The sequence below is a fragment of the Dama dama genome, chromosome 4 (genome assembly GCF_033118175.1).
Source record: "Dama dama isolate Ldn47 chromosome 4, ASM3311817v1, whole genome shotgun sequence".
NCBI lineage: Eukaryota > Metazoa > Chordata > Mammalia > Artiodactyla > Cervidae > Dama > Dama dama.
In genome coordinates this window covers 64,618,001-64,635,432 of record NC_083684.1, presented here as the reverse complement: position 1 = coordinate 64,635,432, position 17,432 = coordinate 64,618,001, and the positions used below count along the sequence as shown (strand labels likewise).

Sequence of the window (17,432 nt, the reverse complement as noted above, 5' to 3'; positions counted from 1 at the left end):
CTGGAGAACTTAGAGGATGGGGCCCTCAGACAGTGACCTTTTCCACATACCCCATGGCTGAAGCACTTCTCAAGTGTGAGTGGGTAGATGAGAAGGGCCATGTGACCAACCTCAGGTCACATTAAGTGGGAAACTTCTTCCAAAAAATGAGCCATAAAGAATATGTGAAGCTATATTCAGTAGACTATTTGTAAATTTGTTAGTCATTCTGGAACTATTACAGGTGTTGTATGTGCGTTCCTGATATATGGAATGTGTAACTAACATATAATCTACTTGTGATACGTTTATAACTTATATATTTCATTAAAAACTAAGATTTCCAGCATACAAGACAAAAGAAGTATTCTAAATATAAAATCAAACAGGTCTGGGTTGTGGTCAGTCATTCTACACTTCTAACAAGCAAGCTTCTGGGGCAGCTGAGGCTGTTGGTCCATTCTGGACTCTGAGCATCAACATTCTAAGGTTCTCACATTAACCGTGAGGATGAAGGTCTTGATGTTAGAATTTAATGTGTTGGTTATGCGTGTGGTAATTTCTAGGGCAGAGGTTCTCAGCCAGGAGGGATTTTGCCTTCCACTGTGTATGCCATGCTGGAGACATTTCTGTTCATGGAGAAGGGGTGGTGCTGTGACTGCTGACTAGTGAGTGGACGCTAGGGATGCTGGCAAATTTCCTAAAGCACAGCCCCCACAAGAAACTATCCAGCTGAAAACCTCAGTAAGTACTCAGGTGGGGAAATGCTGCACTAGGGGAACTTCTAAAATCAAGCAGAGTCAGTGGATTCCAAACCAGAAGAGGGGAGAAATGAATTAGTAAAATAAATCCTAAGTCAATCAGCAAAGAGGTGATTAGAAAAAGAAACATAGAAGAATAGAAGAAATAGAAAGCATAAAGGGAGGCGGCAGTTTTAGGTGCAAATATATTCATTAAGCATATTAAGTATAACTGGAATTATCAGTTAACAAGGATTGTCAGACTAGATTTTCCAAAAATGTGCCATTTATAATTGCTATCTATAAAACCTAAGGATGCAGAAAGTTTTAAAGTAAAAGGATGGAAATAACATTGCATGAAAATACTAATGAAAAGAAGCTGATGCATCTATATTAATTTCAGAGAAACAAGGCTTGACATGAAAAGGTCTTGCTCGGTATAAAGAAGCAGTTTCATAATGATGAAAGACTGAATTCACCAAAAATACAAAAAGTCTTCACTTTATGCCTCTATAAACATGGCTTCAAAATATATAATGCAAAAACAAAACAGGAAGAGTGGGCAATTCTAGAATTAAAAGTGGGAGTTAAGCAATTTCCTCAGTATTAATTTGTTAAAAGCTGAATTAATTTAGAAATGAATAGCAGGTCTGCCTACCACAAACAATAAACCTGGCCTTTTGGACTTTGCAGAATGTTGCTCCCATTGCTGACTATACCTCTTAAAGACACAAAGGGATTTACAAAACTCGACCACACATTGGGCCCAAAGTAAGTCTTGGCTGTAATCAAAGGATTTTTTAAAATACCAAACATATCCTCTAATTTTAGTGCAATGAAGATAGAAATTGGTAGCGAATGTGTTAGAAAGTCTTCTTGAAAACAGCACTTGAAACAGTCATCCCTCAGTATATGTGGGTTCACCCCAGAATGCCCCATGAATACCAAAATCCATGTATGCTCAAGCCCCTTGCATTTAACAATTGCACACAACCTACACACATCCTCTTGTATACTTTAAATCATCTCTAGATTACTTATAATACCTACTGCAATGTAAATGACTCAATGGATATGAGTTTGTGCAAACCCAAGGAGACAGTGAAGTACAGGGAAACCTGGTGTGCTGCAGTCCACGGGATTGCAGAGAGTTGGACACGACCGAGCGACTGAACAATAAATGCGGCAAGTACAAGGTCTCATGTTTGAAATTTTCTGGAATTTTTTTTCCAAATATTTTTGACCCAAGGGTATGGAGGGCCAACGGGGGTGTAAATAACTTTCTGGAGAGGAGAGAAAACAATTCTGTTTGATTCTTACAAATCCACTTACCTAGACCAGGGTAGCCAGATAGGGCTTAGTGGTGATTGCTTTTCATGGAGACATAATTCATATACCATAAAACTCACCTTTTTATAGGGCACAACTGCATAGGTGTTAGTATATTTATCAAGTGGTGGAACCATCTCCACTAACTCCAGGATATTTCATCACCTCCAGAAGAAACCTGATACCCATTAAGGAGTCACTGTCCATTGCCTGCCCCCGACCCCTGACCTCAGCTACTTTGTCTCCAGAGATTTACCTATGTGGACATGTCCTGTAAATGAAAGCACACCACATCAGCCTTTTGTGTGTGCCTCCTTTTGCTCAGCAAAATATTTTTGGTTTTTTTTTTTTTTTTTCAGGTTCCAACATGTTGTCGCACATGTCAGTGCTTCACTTATTTTTATAGCTAAGAAATATAAGTTATATAGATACATTTACCCATTCATCAGTTGATAAACATTTGAATGGGTTCCACATTTTGACTTGTGAACACTCTTACCAATATTTGTGTATGAGCTCTTGTGTGGCCATGTTTGCAGTTCCCTCGGGAATATGCCTAGCAGTGGAATTGGCTTAGTAATGTTTTCCGAAGTGGGGCGCACCATTTTACATCCTCATCAGCAGTATGAGGATTCCAGTACTCCCACATCCTCACCAAACACCTGCTACCATATTCAATAATACAAATGATTTTCATGTTGATCCTGTATCCTGCCGTCTTGCTAAACATGTTTGCCGCTGTGCTGTGCTGAGCTGTGTCCGACTCTCTGCGGCCCCGGGGACTGTAGCCCGCCGGGCTCCTCTGCCTGTGCAGTTCTCCAGGCAAGAATACTGGAGTGGGTGGCCATTTCCTTCTCCAGGGGATCTGGCTGACCCAGGATCAAACCCGCATCTCTTAAGTCTTCTGCATTGGTAGGTGGATTCTTTACCACTAGCACCACCTGGGAAGCCCAAACAGAGGTAGCTTTCTTTTCTTAGTGGATTTGTTAGGATTTCTTATGTATAAGATCATGCCACCTGCAAATAGTTTTACTTCTTCCTTTCCAATCTGCAAGCCTTTGATTTTCCTTGACTAAATATTCTGGATAGAACATCCAGTATGGGGTGCAGAAGTGGCAAGAATATTTTATTCCTGATCTTATGTGGAAAACACTCAGTCTTTCACCACTAAGTATTGTTAACTGTGCAGTTTGGGAGATGCCTTTTATCAGATTAAGCAGGAGGTTCCCTTCTATTCCTAGTTTGAGTGTTTTTAATCACAAAAAAGGATTATATTTTGCCAGATGCTTTTCTGCATCAATTGAGATGATCATGTGATTCTCCCTGCCTTTTATTCCACTGACATGGTATATTACTTTGACTTTCTTGATATTAAACTAACCTTTAATGTTTGAGATAAATTACATTTGGTCATGGTATACAATTCTTTTTATATGCTGCTGAATTTGGGTTGTCAGCATTTTTGTATCTACGTTTCTAAGAGATAAATCCTGTGTAGATTTCTTTCATTTTGCTGTTTTCGTCTGGCTTTAGCTATCAGGGTAATATTGGCCTCAAAGTAAGCTGGGAAGTGCTTCATTCCCTTCTGTTTTTGGAAGAGTTTGAGAAGAACTGGTTATTAATTTTGCAAATGTTTTGGTAGAACTCAGTGAAACCATCGGGGCCTGTGTTTCTCTTTGGGGGTGGTTTTTATTATTAATTCAGTATATTCCATGTATTCCAAACACAAGGACATTTCTGCTGTACTTTCTATTCCACAGAAAAGGGATAAAACTCTACACAGCAGTCTCAGTTAGCTTTTGTCAATAGAGCAGTTCAGGTCAGATCAGGTTCTGCCCCCAGTGACTCATATAAAAGAATTTCTGCAATGCGCATCACAGCTCCTGCAGTGCTACTAAGCCAGCCATGGCCCACTGGTGCTCATCTAACTTGTAGGGCCAGCTTCTGTCTTTGGCTGGGCTGAAGAGGCTCTTAAACTACCAGAGGAAACTGAGGCATTTTCTTTCCTCTGGGAGATTTGTGGAGTTCTGGTCTGGTCGCTCTGTAAGAGCCCACATCACACCCACAACACACTCTGGGTCTGTTCTTCCATCTGGAATACACAGCTGGGCAGGGGAGGATTGATGACAGGTGTGTGCTGAGACTTTGGATATTCTGATGAGAACCAGGGACAGGAGAGATGGGCCTTCCTTCTGGCTACTCTTTGTGTAATTTCTTGTGGGTTTGGAAAGGGGTCGTGGCATCAAGTCCACTTCCTCGATCCCTCTGCCCTCTCTCCTTGTCCACTGCCCAGCTGAGGTCTTCACCTCCAGGACCATCATCCCAGCCTCTTCCCTGGCTCCTGGCTTTGTGGACCCTGGAAAGATCTCCCCAAGTCTTACTGGTCCCCGTCCCTCAAGGCAAGTTCAAGCCCCTCACCCTGCTATTTAGAGGCTCCTCAGGATCTGACTCCTACACTCTGACTCCTCCACGCTCACTGTGCTGCTCGGTCTCACTTTCCCACTCTGCACACTGAGTTACTTGTTCCCCTGACAAATGAGAAGGCAGGCCCTCCAGGTAGAGGTTCACATTACAGGCAAAATACTGGAGATGCTGAAGCATGTGTGGGTTTGCAGGAACCAAGAACGTTTCCCAGGGAGTGGGGACTGCTGAGACTGGGAAGATCTGAATCCTGGGTGCCCAGGTGACTGCATCCTTCCCTTTACTCCCCTAATCCAGGTGTCACCAAGTCCCAATATGCCTCCTTGGGAATCTTGTCACCCTCATTACCTGCCACTTCCCTCACTCCACCTGCTCCACCTCACTTAGACAATAATTCTCTCAGGTTTCTTAGCATCATCCTGCCCTTCAATTCGGATGCTGTCACTACTTTGCCAAAACCCCCTGTGATTTCTTCTGCCTTCCAGGCTAAAGCTTCCATCTTCAGCTCACTCCAAAATACACGCCCTGGAGTCAGCCTCATCTCCTTATGCTCTCGATGCCTCTGCGCATCAGCAGTGGAGCTCAGCTATCTCTGGACCACACATGTGAGGACTGTGACATCAGCAGTCTGCAAAGGGCTACACTCAGCGCTCACATCTTGAGCAGCCCATCCCACACTGAGTCGGGCTTTGCCATGTGACTTGACTTCGCCTGTGGTGCAAGCAGAGGTTTAAAGGTACTTGGAACCTTCGACTTGTTCTCTTAGAAACTGCTCTGGAGCTGTCAGCCATTGAATAAAGAGGTCCAGCCACCCTGGACCAGCCAAATGCTGGGAAAGAATACACCTGGCCTTGGCTGAGGGCCAGACTCGGGAGTGAAGAAGTCACCTTGAACGTTGCAGCCCCAGCAGACACCACACGGAGCAGAACCTTCCCGATGAGCCAAGCTCAGACTGCAGAATGATGAGGGATGATACATATCACTGTTTTAAGTCACTAAGTGTTGGGGGATGGGTTGAAAGGCAGGAAAATGTAAGTGGGACACCAGGGATCATTCATTATTGGCAGGCTGCTGGCTAAGCCAGAACATCCAACATCATGCTGCAAGTGATTACACTACCCATGTCCCCACACCATTAACTCCTCACTCACTCAGTCCTTCAAGTATTTACATTTAGGAAGGCACATGTATGTGTGTGTGAGGCAGTGGGGTGCAGAGAGCATTAGGCTGAGGTTAAACCACAGGCCCTGTCCTTAGGAAATGAACGTCAGCTAGCATGACGAAGAAGAGGGTTTCCTTCGCCCTCATCCCCCAGGGTTTGATCTGCTCTAACAAACAGCAGGGACTCAGTAACATGAGAGCTGAGCTGGTGAAAGCAACCTGCCACCAAACACCAAGGTCCCCGCCACCCTGCAAGGCCAGATTTCACTCGGGTGCCACGTCTTCTGTGAAACCTTACACATACCATCTGCATCATCTGTTGCTCCTTCCCAGGGTTCTTTGGCACCTGCATCAGTTAAAATCTGGGTGACTTGCCAAGTGATGAAACCCCAAAGTAACTTATACATTTAACTCTCCCAGGTGACGGGTAACCCGAGTGGGCCTCAACAGCATCAGGAAACCTGGGCTCCTCCCGTCTTGTCCTGCTGCCTTGCTGGGCCTGCACTTCTCAGATCACTTCCTGGCCTGGGATGGCTGCACCCACTCCTGCCATCAGGTCCACATTCCAGAGCACAGGAAGGAGCGGGAACATTATTTCCCCACTTAGGAATGCTTTCTAGAAGATGCCCATGTCACTTCTGTTCACATATTACTGGTCCAAATTTAGGATTGCCAGTTTTGATGTCAAAAAGTGTCTCAGGAGAGTCGTTGTTAGAATCATTAGGTTCCAGTGAAGGAGAGACTTTTGGATTTGTGCCTGCTGGCAGAGGAGGAGCCTTTGGAGCAGCCAGGGCAGGGCTTGTAGGAAAATTCTGAAACATGTTATGTTGTTCTAATTGGGCCTTTTGTAAAGTTATATCATTTAATTTATATTCATGTAATAAGTGTTCTGTCTGTTCTTGAATATTAGGAAGGCTAGAAGTTACCTTAAAATGGCAGAATTACAGTTTTAATGAGAGCCCAAAGGTGCCAGAAATTGCCTGGAATATTTTTTTCTCCGTTTGGTTTCTTGTTCAACATTTGCTTTGACCCAGGGCCAAATTTCTAAATCAAGACTGTCTTTATCAGGGAACCAAGCATTCCAATTAACCACTGTTGAAAGGCAAGCCTCTATTTGTTGGCGCGAAACCAAACGTCCCTAGCTTTCAACAAATGGTGAAGAAAAGTAGAGAGATGATGGGGATTTCCAGCCGTTTGAAGTTGAGTAGAGAAATGAGGGGTTTCCTGCATTGCAGGTGGATTCTTTACCAGCTGAGCTACCAGGAAGCTATGATTAGATGACAAATTGTGGAATTCATGAATGGGTCCTCTGCCACGTCCTGCAGTTCCAGCTCCTCCTTCATACAAGTAGATGTTACCAAGGTGAATTTGGGCCCATAGGAGACTTTCAATGTATTATTGCATGCAATTTTCTAATATTTTGTGAGGGTTCTTGCACCTATGTTTATGAGAGAATCTGCCCTGTAATTTTCTTCATATATATTGCCATTTTGGGCTTTTGGTATCAGTCATGTTGGCCTCATAAAATGAGGTAAGAAGCATTCTCTACTCTTCAGGGTTTTTTTTTGTTTTTGTTTTTTTAGAAGTGCTTGGGAAGCATAGGTATTAACTCCTTGAATGTTTGGTAGAATTCACCTGTGAAGCCATCTCGTCCTGAACTTTTGTTTGGGGAAGTTTTCTATGACTATTTCAAGCACTGGACGAGTGATCAGTCTAGTCAGGTTTTCTACTTCATGATTCAGTCTTGGAAGGTTGTATTATTCTAAAAATTGGTCCATTTCTCCTGGTCTGTCCAAGTTTGTTGGCATAGATAGATGTTCACAATATTGCCATAATTCTTTGTATTGTTGTGTAATTATTGCTCTTCTTGTTTCATAATTTATTGATCAGAGCCTTCTCGCTCTCTCTTTTCTTAAAATGAGTCTAATTAAATGTTTCTCAATGTTGTTTCCCTTTTCAAAGAACCAGATTTTAGTTTGATTTATCTTTAAAAAAAAATCCTAATGCTAAGTTGCTTCAGTCATATCCGACTCTGTGTGACCCCATGGATAGCAGCCCACCAGGCTCCTCAATCCACAGGATTCTCCAGGCAAGAATACTGGAGTGGGTTGCCAGTTCTTTCTCCAAAATATTTTTTTAAAATATTTTTAAAAATTATTTTTAAAATATTTATTCATTTATCTGGAATTAGTTGTGGTACTCGGTATCTTTAGTTTCAGCATGTGAAGTCTAGGTTGTCACCTTTACTATCCAGATCCTGGATGACGGATCAAACCCAGGGCCCCTGCATTGGGAGCTTGGAGTCTTAGCTACTGGAACACCAGGGAAGTCCCTGATTGATCTTTTCTACACTTTTTAGTCTCTGCTTTATTTTTTTCCACACTGATTTTATCATTTTCTTCATTCCTGACTCTGGGCTTTGTTTATTCCTCTTCTTCTAGTTTCTTTAGGTGTATGGCTAGAATGTTATTCGAGGTTTTCTTTCTTTACTTAGGCAGGCCAGTTTTGCTCTAAACTCCCCTTTGTACCATTGTGAGTGGGATATAGGTTATATGTGATTTCTACTTAAATTTGTTGAGATTTGTTTTGTGTGCCAATATATAATCTATCTGTGAGCAATCGAGCAAGGAGCTGAAACCATGACTGACAGCTCAGAGAAATGGATACCCTGGTGAGTGAGTGGTTTGAGCCACAGATTGGGTACCCCAGTCTTAGGGTCCTGTGTGTTTGATACAAGCCACATTGTCTGGTGGGAGAAGTGCTGGGGTGAGAAGAAGGGCTATAGGAAGGCAGGACTATGCTCATGAGGAGCACACATTGCCTAGCCCATGAGGCAGGCAAGACAGAGGAGCTCAAGGAGCTGCTGTTTTCCCACAACCAACTCACCACACACCCCATTCCCAGTGGAATGAACACACCAGTCCTCCTCCCTCCATGGCACTGTATCTGCAAAAGCCACTATAAGGGAAGAGTTGATGGAGGGACACAGAGGTAACCAAGAGCCAGGGCAGAGTCTGGGTGGAGCAGTGGCAGCCACTGTTGCTGTTGATTCAAGAAACCCCCCAGAAGCAGCCCAGCGATCATATGACAGCTCGTTCACTACAGCTCATTCCCTGATATCACATGCAAAGAACTGCCTACCCTGAGGACTGGTTTCACAACAGTGCAGGAGTGACAGAGGATGGGGAAAGTTGAGAGGCACAGGGGACCTGTTGCCTAGACAAGACAGACAGGTCTGCTCTCGTGGCTGCAGAGTTTCCTAGGACCGCCTACCACCTACTGATGTGCCTCAGCCTGAACACAGCAAATGCTTCTGCCCAACTCAATCCATGTGATATCCCTGCACTGGATGCAGAGCGCCTACAACCAGAGAGAAAACTTCACCTAAGGACACAGAGCAACCTGGTTCTGGGACAGAGCTCTTAGGCAACAGCTCACTTCTCAACCAACGCTTAGGATCCATGTGAGCTTCTGCAAGCTGTAAAGAGCAGCTCCATAACAGGGTGGGGGCTGCAAAGACAGGGAGCAGGCTTCAACTGGGAAGGACAATGGGAACTTACACTTGAGGCTGCGACAGCACAGCCATTGGCACCTACATAGACCGAGCATCAGACCCCTGTCTGCTCATAGTTCCCAATTGATTCAGAGGTCTTCTTCCTCTGGGGAAATGGACCCACTCTGTGGAGAGGAAAAACACACACTTAGAAGAAAGACATTCACCTTGGGCCCGACCAACAGGGTTTCTGTTCCAGGACCTGACTGGATTCAAAACAAAAAACAAGCTCCTTCACTATGTTCCCTGCAAGAAGCTTTTCTCAGATATAAATCTGCAAAGAGATAAACACATAGAGACTAAACTACACACTACTAAAATATGATAGGTTCAAAAAAGAAATCAAGAGTAAATCAGAAATTACCAGAAGACAAATGGGAACAAAAACACAACTTTCCAAAATTGATGGAACACAGTAAACACAGTTTGAAGAGAAAACTTTATATCAATACAGGCCTACTTCAAATGTGTAAGAAAAATCTAAAGAAAAACCCCAAACCCACTTAATTGACCAAATTTCTAGAAACAGTTTTTAAAGACTGAATTAGGAGGAAATAGACAATCTTGAATGAAAAGAAGCAAAATGGCTGTTCGAGGAGGCCTTAGAAATAGCTGTGAAAAGAAGGGACACAAAAAGCAAAGGAGAAAAGGAAAGATATACCCATCTGAATGCAGAGTTCCAAAGAATAGGCAGGAGATGTAAGAAATCTTCCTTAGCAATCAATGCAAAAAATACAGGAAAACAAGAGAATGGGAAAGACTAGAGATCTCTTCAAAAAATTAAAGATACCAAGGGAACATTTCATGCAAAGATGGGCTCAATAAAGGACAGAAATGGTATGGACCTAACAGAATCAGAAGATATTGAGAAGAGGTGGCAAGAATACACAGAAGAACTGTACCAAAGAGATCTTGATGACCCAAATAATCATGATGGTGTGATCACTCAAACTCACCTAGAGCCAGACATCCTGGAATGTGGAGTCAAGTGGGTCTTAGGAAGGATCACTACGAACAAAGTTGGTGGAGGTGATGGAATTCCAGTTGATCTGTTTTGACTCCTAAAAAATGATGCTGTGAATGTGCTGCACTCAATATGTAAGCAAATTTGGAAAACTCAGCAGTGGCCACAGGACTGTAAAATACCCATTTTCATTCCAGCCCCAAAGAAAGACAATGCCATAAAATGCTCAAGCTACTGCACAATTGCTCTCATCTCACACGCTAGTAAAGTAATGCTCAAAATTCTCCAAGTCAGGCTTCAGTAACACGTGAACTCTGAACTTCCAGATGTTGAACTGGTTTTAGAGAAGACAGAGGAATGAGTGATCAAATACCAACATCCTCTGGATCATCAAAAAAGCAAGAGAGTTTCAAAAAAACATCTATTTCTGCCTTATTGACTGTGCCAAAGCCATTAACTGTGTGGATCACAATAAACTGTGGGAAATTCTGAAAGAGATGGGAATACCAGACAACCTGACCTGTCTCCTGAGAAAGCTGTATGCAGGTCGGGAAGCAACAGTTAGAACTGGATATGAAACAACAGACTGGTCCCAAATAGGAAAAGAAATACATTAAGGCCGTGTATTGTCACCCTGCTTATTTAACTTATATGCAGAGTACCTCATGAGAAGTGCTGGGCTGCAAGTAGCACAAGCTGATCTCAAGATTGCCTGGAGAAATATCTATAATCTGAGATATGCACATGGCACCACCCTTATGGCAGAAGGTGAAGAAGAACTAATGAGCCTCTTGAGGAAAGTGAAAGAAGAGAGTGGAGAAGTTGGCTTAAAGCTCAACACTCAGAAAACTAAAATCATGGCATCTGGTCCCATCACTTCATGGCAAATAGATGGAGAAACAGTGGAAACAGTGTCAGACTGTATTCTGGGGTCTCCAAAATCACTGCATATGGTGATTGCAGCCATGAAATTAAAAGACACTTACTCCTTGGAAGGAAATTTATGACCAACCTAGACAGCATATTAAAAAGCAGAGACGTGACTTTGTCCACAAAGGTCCATCTAGTCAAGGCTGTGGTTTTTCCAATAGTCATGTATTTATGTGAGAGTTGGACTATAAAGAAAGCTGAGAGCAGAAGAATTGGTGATTTTCAACTGTGATGTTGGAGAAGACTCTTGAGATTGCCTTGGTCTGCAAGGAGATCCTATCAGTCCATCCTAAAGGAAATCGGTCCTGAATATTCATTGGAAGGACTGATGTTCAACCTGAAACTCCAATACTTTGACCACCTGATGTGAAGAGCTGACTCACTGGAAAAGACCCTGATACCTGAAGTAACAGGCAAGTTTGGCCTTGGAGTACAAAATGAAGCAGGGCAAAGGCTAACAGAGTTTTACCAAGACAACCCACAGGTCTTAGGAACACCCTCTTTCAACAACACAAGACACAACTCTACACCAGATGGACATCACCAGATGGTCAACACCAAAAGCAGATTGATTATATTCTTTGCAGCCAAAGATGGAGAGGCTCTATACAGTCAGCAAAAACAAGACCAGGAGCTGACTGTGGCTCAGATCATGAACTCCTTACTGCCAAATTCAGAATGAAATTGAAGAAAGTACGGAAAACCACTAACCATTCAGGTATGACCTCAATCAAATCTGTTACAATTATACAGTGGAAGTGACAAACAGTTTTGGGTGATTAGATCTGATAGACAGAGTGCCTTAAGAACTGTGGACGGAGGTTGGTGACATTGTAAAGGAGGCACTGTTCAAGACCATGCCCAAGAAAAAGAAATGCAAAAAGTCAAAATGGTTCTCTGGGGAGGCCTTACAATCAGTTTAGAAAAAAAGAGACGATAAAGGAAAAGGAGAAAAGGACAGATATACCCATCTGAATGCAGACTTCCAGGGAATAACAAGGAGAGATAAGAAAGCCTTCCTCAGTGATCAATGCAAAGAAATAGAGGAAACCAATAGAATGAGAAAGGCTAGGTATCTCCTCAAGAAAATTGGAGATATGAAGGGAACATTTCATGTAGAGATGGGCGCAGTAAAGGGCAGAAATGGTATGGACCTAACAGAAGCAGAAGATATTAAGAAGAGGTGGCAAGAATACACAGAAGACTATCCAAAAAATCTAATGACCGAGATAACCACGGTGGTGTGATCACTCATACTCACCTAGAGCCAGACATCCTGGAGTCTGAAGTCAAATGGGCCTTAGGAAGCATCATGACGAAAAAAGCTAGTGGAGCTTATGGAATTCCACTGAGCTATTTCAAGTCGTAATAGATGTCACTGTGAACGTTCTGCACTCAATACACCAGCAAATTTGGAAAACTCATCAGTGGCCACAGTACTCGAAAAGGTCTATTTTCATTCCAATCCCAAAGAAAGGCAATGCCAAAGAGTGTTCAAACTACCACACGATTGCACTCATCTCACAGGCTAGCAAAGTAATGATCAAAATTCTCCAAGCCAAGATTCAACAGTATGTGAACCAAGAACTTCCAGATGTACAAGCTGGATTTAGAAAAGGTGAATGTGGGCCATACACTGTTACAGCCTTTTTCATTTGTTGCCTGTAAAAGAAACTAATACCTTCATATTGAGGTATTATGTGCCCTTGAGCATCAGGATTTCTTACAACTGGAAAGGCGGACAAACCATAGGGTTCAGAGACTTGTGATTGCAAAGCCAGTAATTCAGAGAGCTTCTGTCATGGTGGAGAGTGAGTACCTACTGAGTTTTTGCAAATATGAGTCTGTACTAAGGACTTATCATTATTATCTAAAAAAAGATTGCCAGTTTTGATGTCAAAAAGTGTCTCAGGAGAGTCGTTGTTAGAATCATTAGGTTCTAGCGAAGGAGAGACTTTTGGATTTGTGCCTGCTGGCAGAGGCGGAGCATTCAGAGCAGCTGGGGCACGGCTTGTAGGAAAATTCTGAATCATGTTATGTTGTTCTAATTGGGCCTTTTGTAAAGTTATATCATTTAATTTATATTCATGTAATAAGTGTTCTGTCTGTTCTTGAATATTAGGAAGGCTAGAAGTTACCTTAAAAAGGCAGAATTACAGCTTTAATGAGAGCCCAAAGGGGCCAGAAATCGCCTGGAATATTTTTTTCTCCATTTGATGGCTCATTCAACATTTGGTTTGACCCAGTGCCAAATTTCTAAATCAAAACTGTCTTTCTCAGGGAACCAAGGATTACAGTTAACCACTGTTGAAAGACAAGATTCTATTTATTGGCGCGAAACCAAAAAGTCCCTGAGCTTTAAACAAATGATGAATTAAAGTAGAGAGATGATGGGGCTTTCCAGCCGTTTGAAGTTAAGTAGAGAAATGGGGTTTTTTTTTAGCCGTTTGACCCATCGCTTAGTACTTACTGACCTCAATAGGCCCTGAGTCACTCCGTCTGAAATGCCACGTATACCAGAGTCCCTGTTCTGGGCACCACATGTTGGGGTCCTTTAATGGATAGAGAGAGAGTCAAAAAAAGCATGGGGACCTAAGCTCTGATGGAGCAAAGGTGCTTTAATGATCTTTTTGTGAGTATATGTAGGCTGTTGTACAAGGAATTTCTTTCGACAATGATAAAGATCAGAAAACTAAACATACAGAAATTACCAAGGGAAAAAGGGATTAACGATGGTCATAAGGTCAAGAGACAATCCACAGCTCATGAAAGAGGATCGAGACAAAGCAGTTTTCTCATAAAGAGAATATTTACTGACGGAGACCCAAGCCTGTCTCACATACTGACCCCAGCCCTGGGAGCAGCTTGCTCTTCCACTGATAAGGAACAGAGGATTTATGAGTAACAGCACGTAGGAATCCTTCTGTGAAACATCCCCTGACAGACAGGGAGGCCTGGTGTACTGCGGTGCAATGGGTCGACAAGATGAGTGACTGAACTGAAGTGAACTGAAGCAAAAACCACCCAGAAAACAATGTCCAGGACTTGATGGTGTCACATGTGATCCTATGAAACATTTTTAAAACTAACATCTATCCTTCTTAAACTCTTCCACAAAGTTGAAGAGGAGGGGAACACTCTTACAATTATTCTATCAGGCTATCTCTACACTGATATCAGTACTATAAAGAGACCCTACATAAAATTACAGATCATTTTCTTGATGAATATGGTGGAAAAAAGTTTTCAAGAAAATATTAGCAGACAGAATTCAAGAATCTATAAAAGGTATCATAAATGATTATCATGTAGCATTCTTCCAGAGATACAGGGATGTTTAAAAATCCACAAATCAATCCACTTGATACACCACATTAAGAAAAGGAAGAGAAACACGAGATTGTGTCAGTAGATGTAGAAAAAGCATTGACAAAATCTAGCATCCATTCATGGTAAATACTCTCAGAAAAATGGGCATAGAGAAAATACATCTCAACAAAATAAAGGCCATTTATGGCAAACCCATATCTGAAGGCTTTTTCCTCTAAAATTAGGACCAAGGGAAAGATGCTCACTCTTGTCATTCTGGTTTAACAGTGTGGAGGTCCTAGCCACAGCATTTGGACAAAGATTTAATAAGAGACATCCAACGCCTAAGAGAAGAAGTAACACTGTCACTACTATAGAGAAATGATACTTTATATAGAAAACCCTATAGTATCTACCAGAAAACTAACTAATGAATTCAGTACACACACACACGGACACACACACAATGGAATATTCCTCACCCCTTAAGAATAAAATTTTGCTGCTTCTAACATAGATGGACCTGGATATCATTCTGTTTATTGAATTAAGTCAGACAGAGAAAGACAAATACTGTATATTTTCACCTGACATGTGAAATCTAAAACTAGTACAAATGAATGAAAATAAAGGAGTAGAAAAAGACTCTCACACATAGGGAATAAACTAGTGTTCACCAGTGAGGAGAGAAAGTGGGAAGGGACAAGACAGAGTAAAGATTCAGAAGTACACACTACTACACATAAAATAAATAAACTACAAGGGCATACTTTACAGCACAGGGAATATGGCCAATAGCTCATAATAGCTTAAAACAAAGTATAACCTATATATTGAACCACAATGTTGTACCTCTGCCACTACCATAATACTGTAAATCAACTAAAATTCAATGAAAAAATTAACATAAAAGAAGAGTTCTGCATTGTGATATGTGGTTGTAATGGCAGTCACATTACAATAATTACATGTAACAATTTACCAAATCTTGCACTTTAAATTTACACAATGTTATATGTCAAATATATTTAAGTTTGAAAAATCTGCTGAAATATAGTTTTCTTTCGGCATGTTTTTTATTGTACTTCACTTCAAACTGCTCATTTCTACATGAAAATATTTTAATGTGCTAATCTCCCTGCAAGACTCTTTCTAATAAATACTGCCATCTCTCTTAACATTTAAATCAGTTCTAATGAGGTGGATGAAACTGGAGCCTGTTATACAGAGTGAAGTAAGCCAGAACGAAAAACATCAATACAGTATACTAAGGCATATATATGCAATTTAGAAAGATGGTGATGATAACTCTATATGCAAGACAGAAAAAGAGACACAGATGTATAGAATAGACTTTTGGACTCTGTGGGAGAAGGCGAGGGTGGGATGATCTGAGAGAATAGCATTGAAACATGAATATTGTCAATTGTGAAACAGATTGCCAGTCCAGGTTTGATGCATGAGACAAGTGCTCAGGGATGGTGCCCTAGGATGACCCTAAGAGGGAGGTGGGAGGGGAGTTCAGGATGAGGAACACATGTTAATCCATGACTGATTCACATCATGTATGGGAGAAAAACACTACAATATTGTAAAGACCTGTTGTTATTGCATAAACCTGAACTCCTTTTCTACAAGAAAACTTCACTGATATATTCATATTTCATGACAATATATTTCAAATGGTCTTTATATTGAAGAAGATATTTGACATGTCCAGTATAATATTATCTTGAGATTTCAAAATTTAAAGTAGGATTCTGAGGGTGAATAAATGAACTGGCAACTGCTCATTATAGAAATAAATAAAACTCACACTTTTCTCATAATAGTAGAGGACTTTGCACTTCTTATCCCGGCAAAATAGAGCCTGTGTACACTGGAGTTATGGGTCATGAGCAGAAAGGGGCTGACAGTTGGGAAACACGCTGCAATGATTATAGTGATGTCCACAAGGAACTGGCTGGGCTGATCTAAAAGAGCCAAAAGAACTTGACAGATGGAGGAAAGAATATAAAAGTAGACAAAGGTGCTCCCGAGGAGAAGGATGAATTTAGTAGCTCTGGACTCAGGGGAGGACCTGGAGGAGGCGTCAGTCCTACGAATGTGCTGGACCTGCTGCTTATGTCTGTACAGGATGAGAACCATGGAGCTGCCGGCCCAGAGTGTGAGCCCCAAACATAAAACATCAGGAAATAATAGCAATGCTGCAGACAAGGCGTCTCCAGTTTTGTCAGTAAGAATAGAAATACAGTAGCCGAAATCTTTTTCCTCTGTGATGTTTTTGCCACTCCATTTGCCAGTCATATGGAAAGGAAAAATGACATTTACCAGCATTTGCAGGATCCAACACAGGAAAATAGAGAGAACCATGTACTTGGGAGCTGTTACTTTCAACACTGCCCACCTGGAGTTCCAGGGACTGATCGTGATCACCTGAAAGACACTCAAGAGGCAGATGCTACTGATGGACACTCCCCTCCCCACTCTGTGCAGAAAGAAGAGAAGTTTGCAGCCAACATCACTGCGTATATGCTTCCACCCAAAGACTGCCATTGTGTGTGGGACTCCTTTACAGAGGAGGACCAAAGAGTTGGCCACAATCAGGTGCTGAAGGAACAAGTCTGTGGACCTTAATCTATAACCCATGAAGTGAAGGATGATATAACTGTAAAGGAGTAAGAAATTCCCCAGAATTCCAACCATGGTCTGTGTTACGATGATCGTGCCTATTATGAGAAAGCTGCTGGCCATCCTTTCAGTTCACAGTCACTGGTACTTTTGAGTTAGAATGTCCTGCATGGGAATATGAGGCATGGGTTACGTGCATCATGTCAACTGAAATCCAATATTCTCCACTTGACAATAGTTCCCACTTGGAAATATTTGCTTCTTGTGTTTCTCTTACCATCAGCCTTTAAAAGGTTCCATGTATAACATTTAATGAACTAATATGTAAAATTAATCACTGAAGACTCATGTGATCCCTTCTTTATTCTTCACAAATTTATTAGACAGGAACAGAAGAGACCTTAGTTATACAGAG

At 41.8% G+C, this 17,432-nt stretch overlaps 1 protein-coding gene across 1 annotated transcript; it reads right to left on the bottom strand.

The window, feature by feature from the left end:
• Positions 1-16,198: 16,198 nt before the first annotated feature.
• LOC133054790 (vomeronasal type-1 receptor 4-like) lies at positions 16,199-17,140 on the bottom strand. Its single transcript, XM_061140111.1, has one exon. The coding sequence runs from the start codon at positions 17,138-17,140 to the stop codon at positions 16,199-16,201; it is 942 nt and encodes a 313-aa protein (XP_060996094.1).
• Between the last annotated feature and the right edge of the window lie 292 nt (positions 17,141-17,432).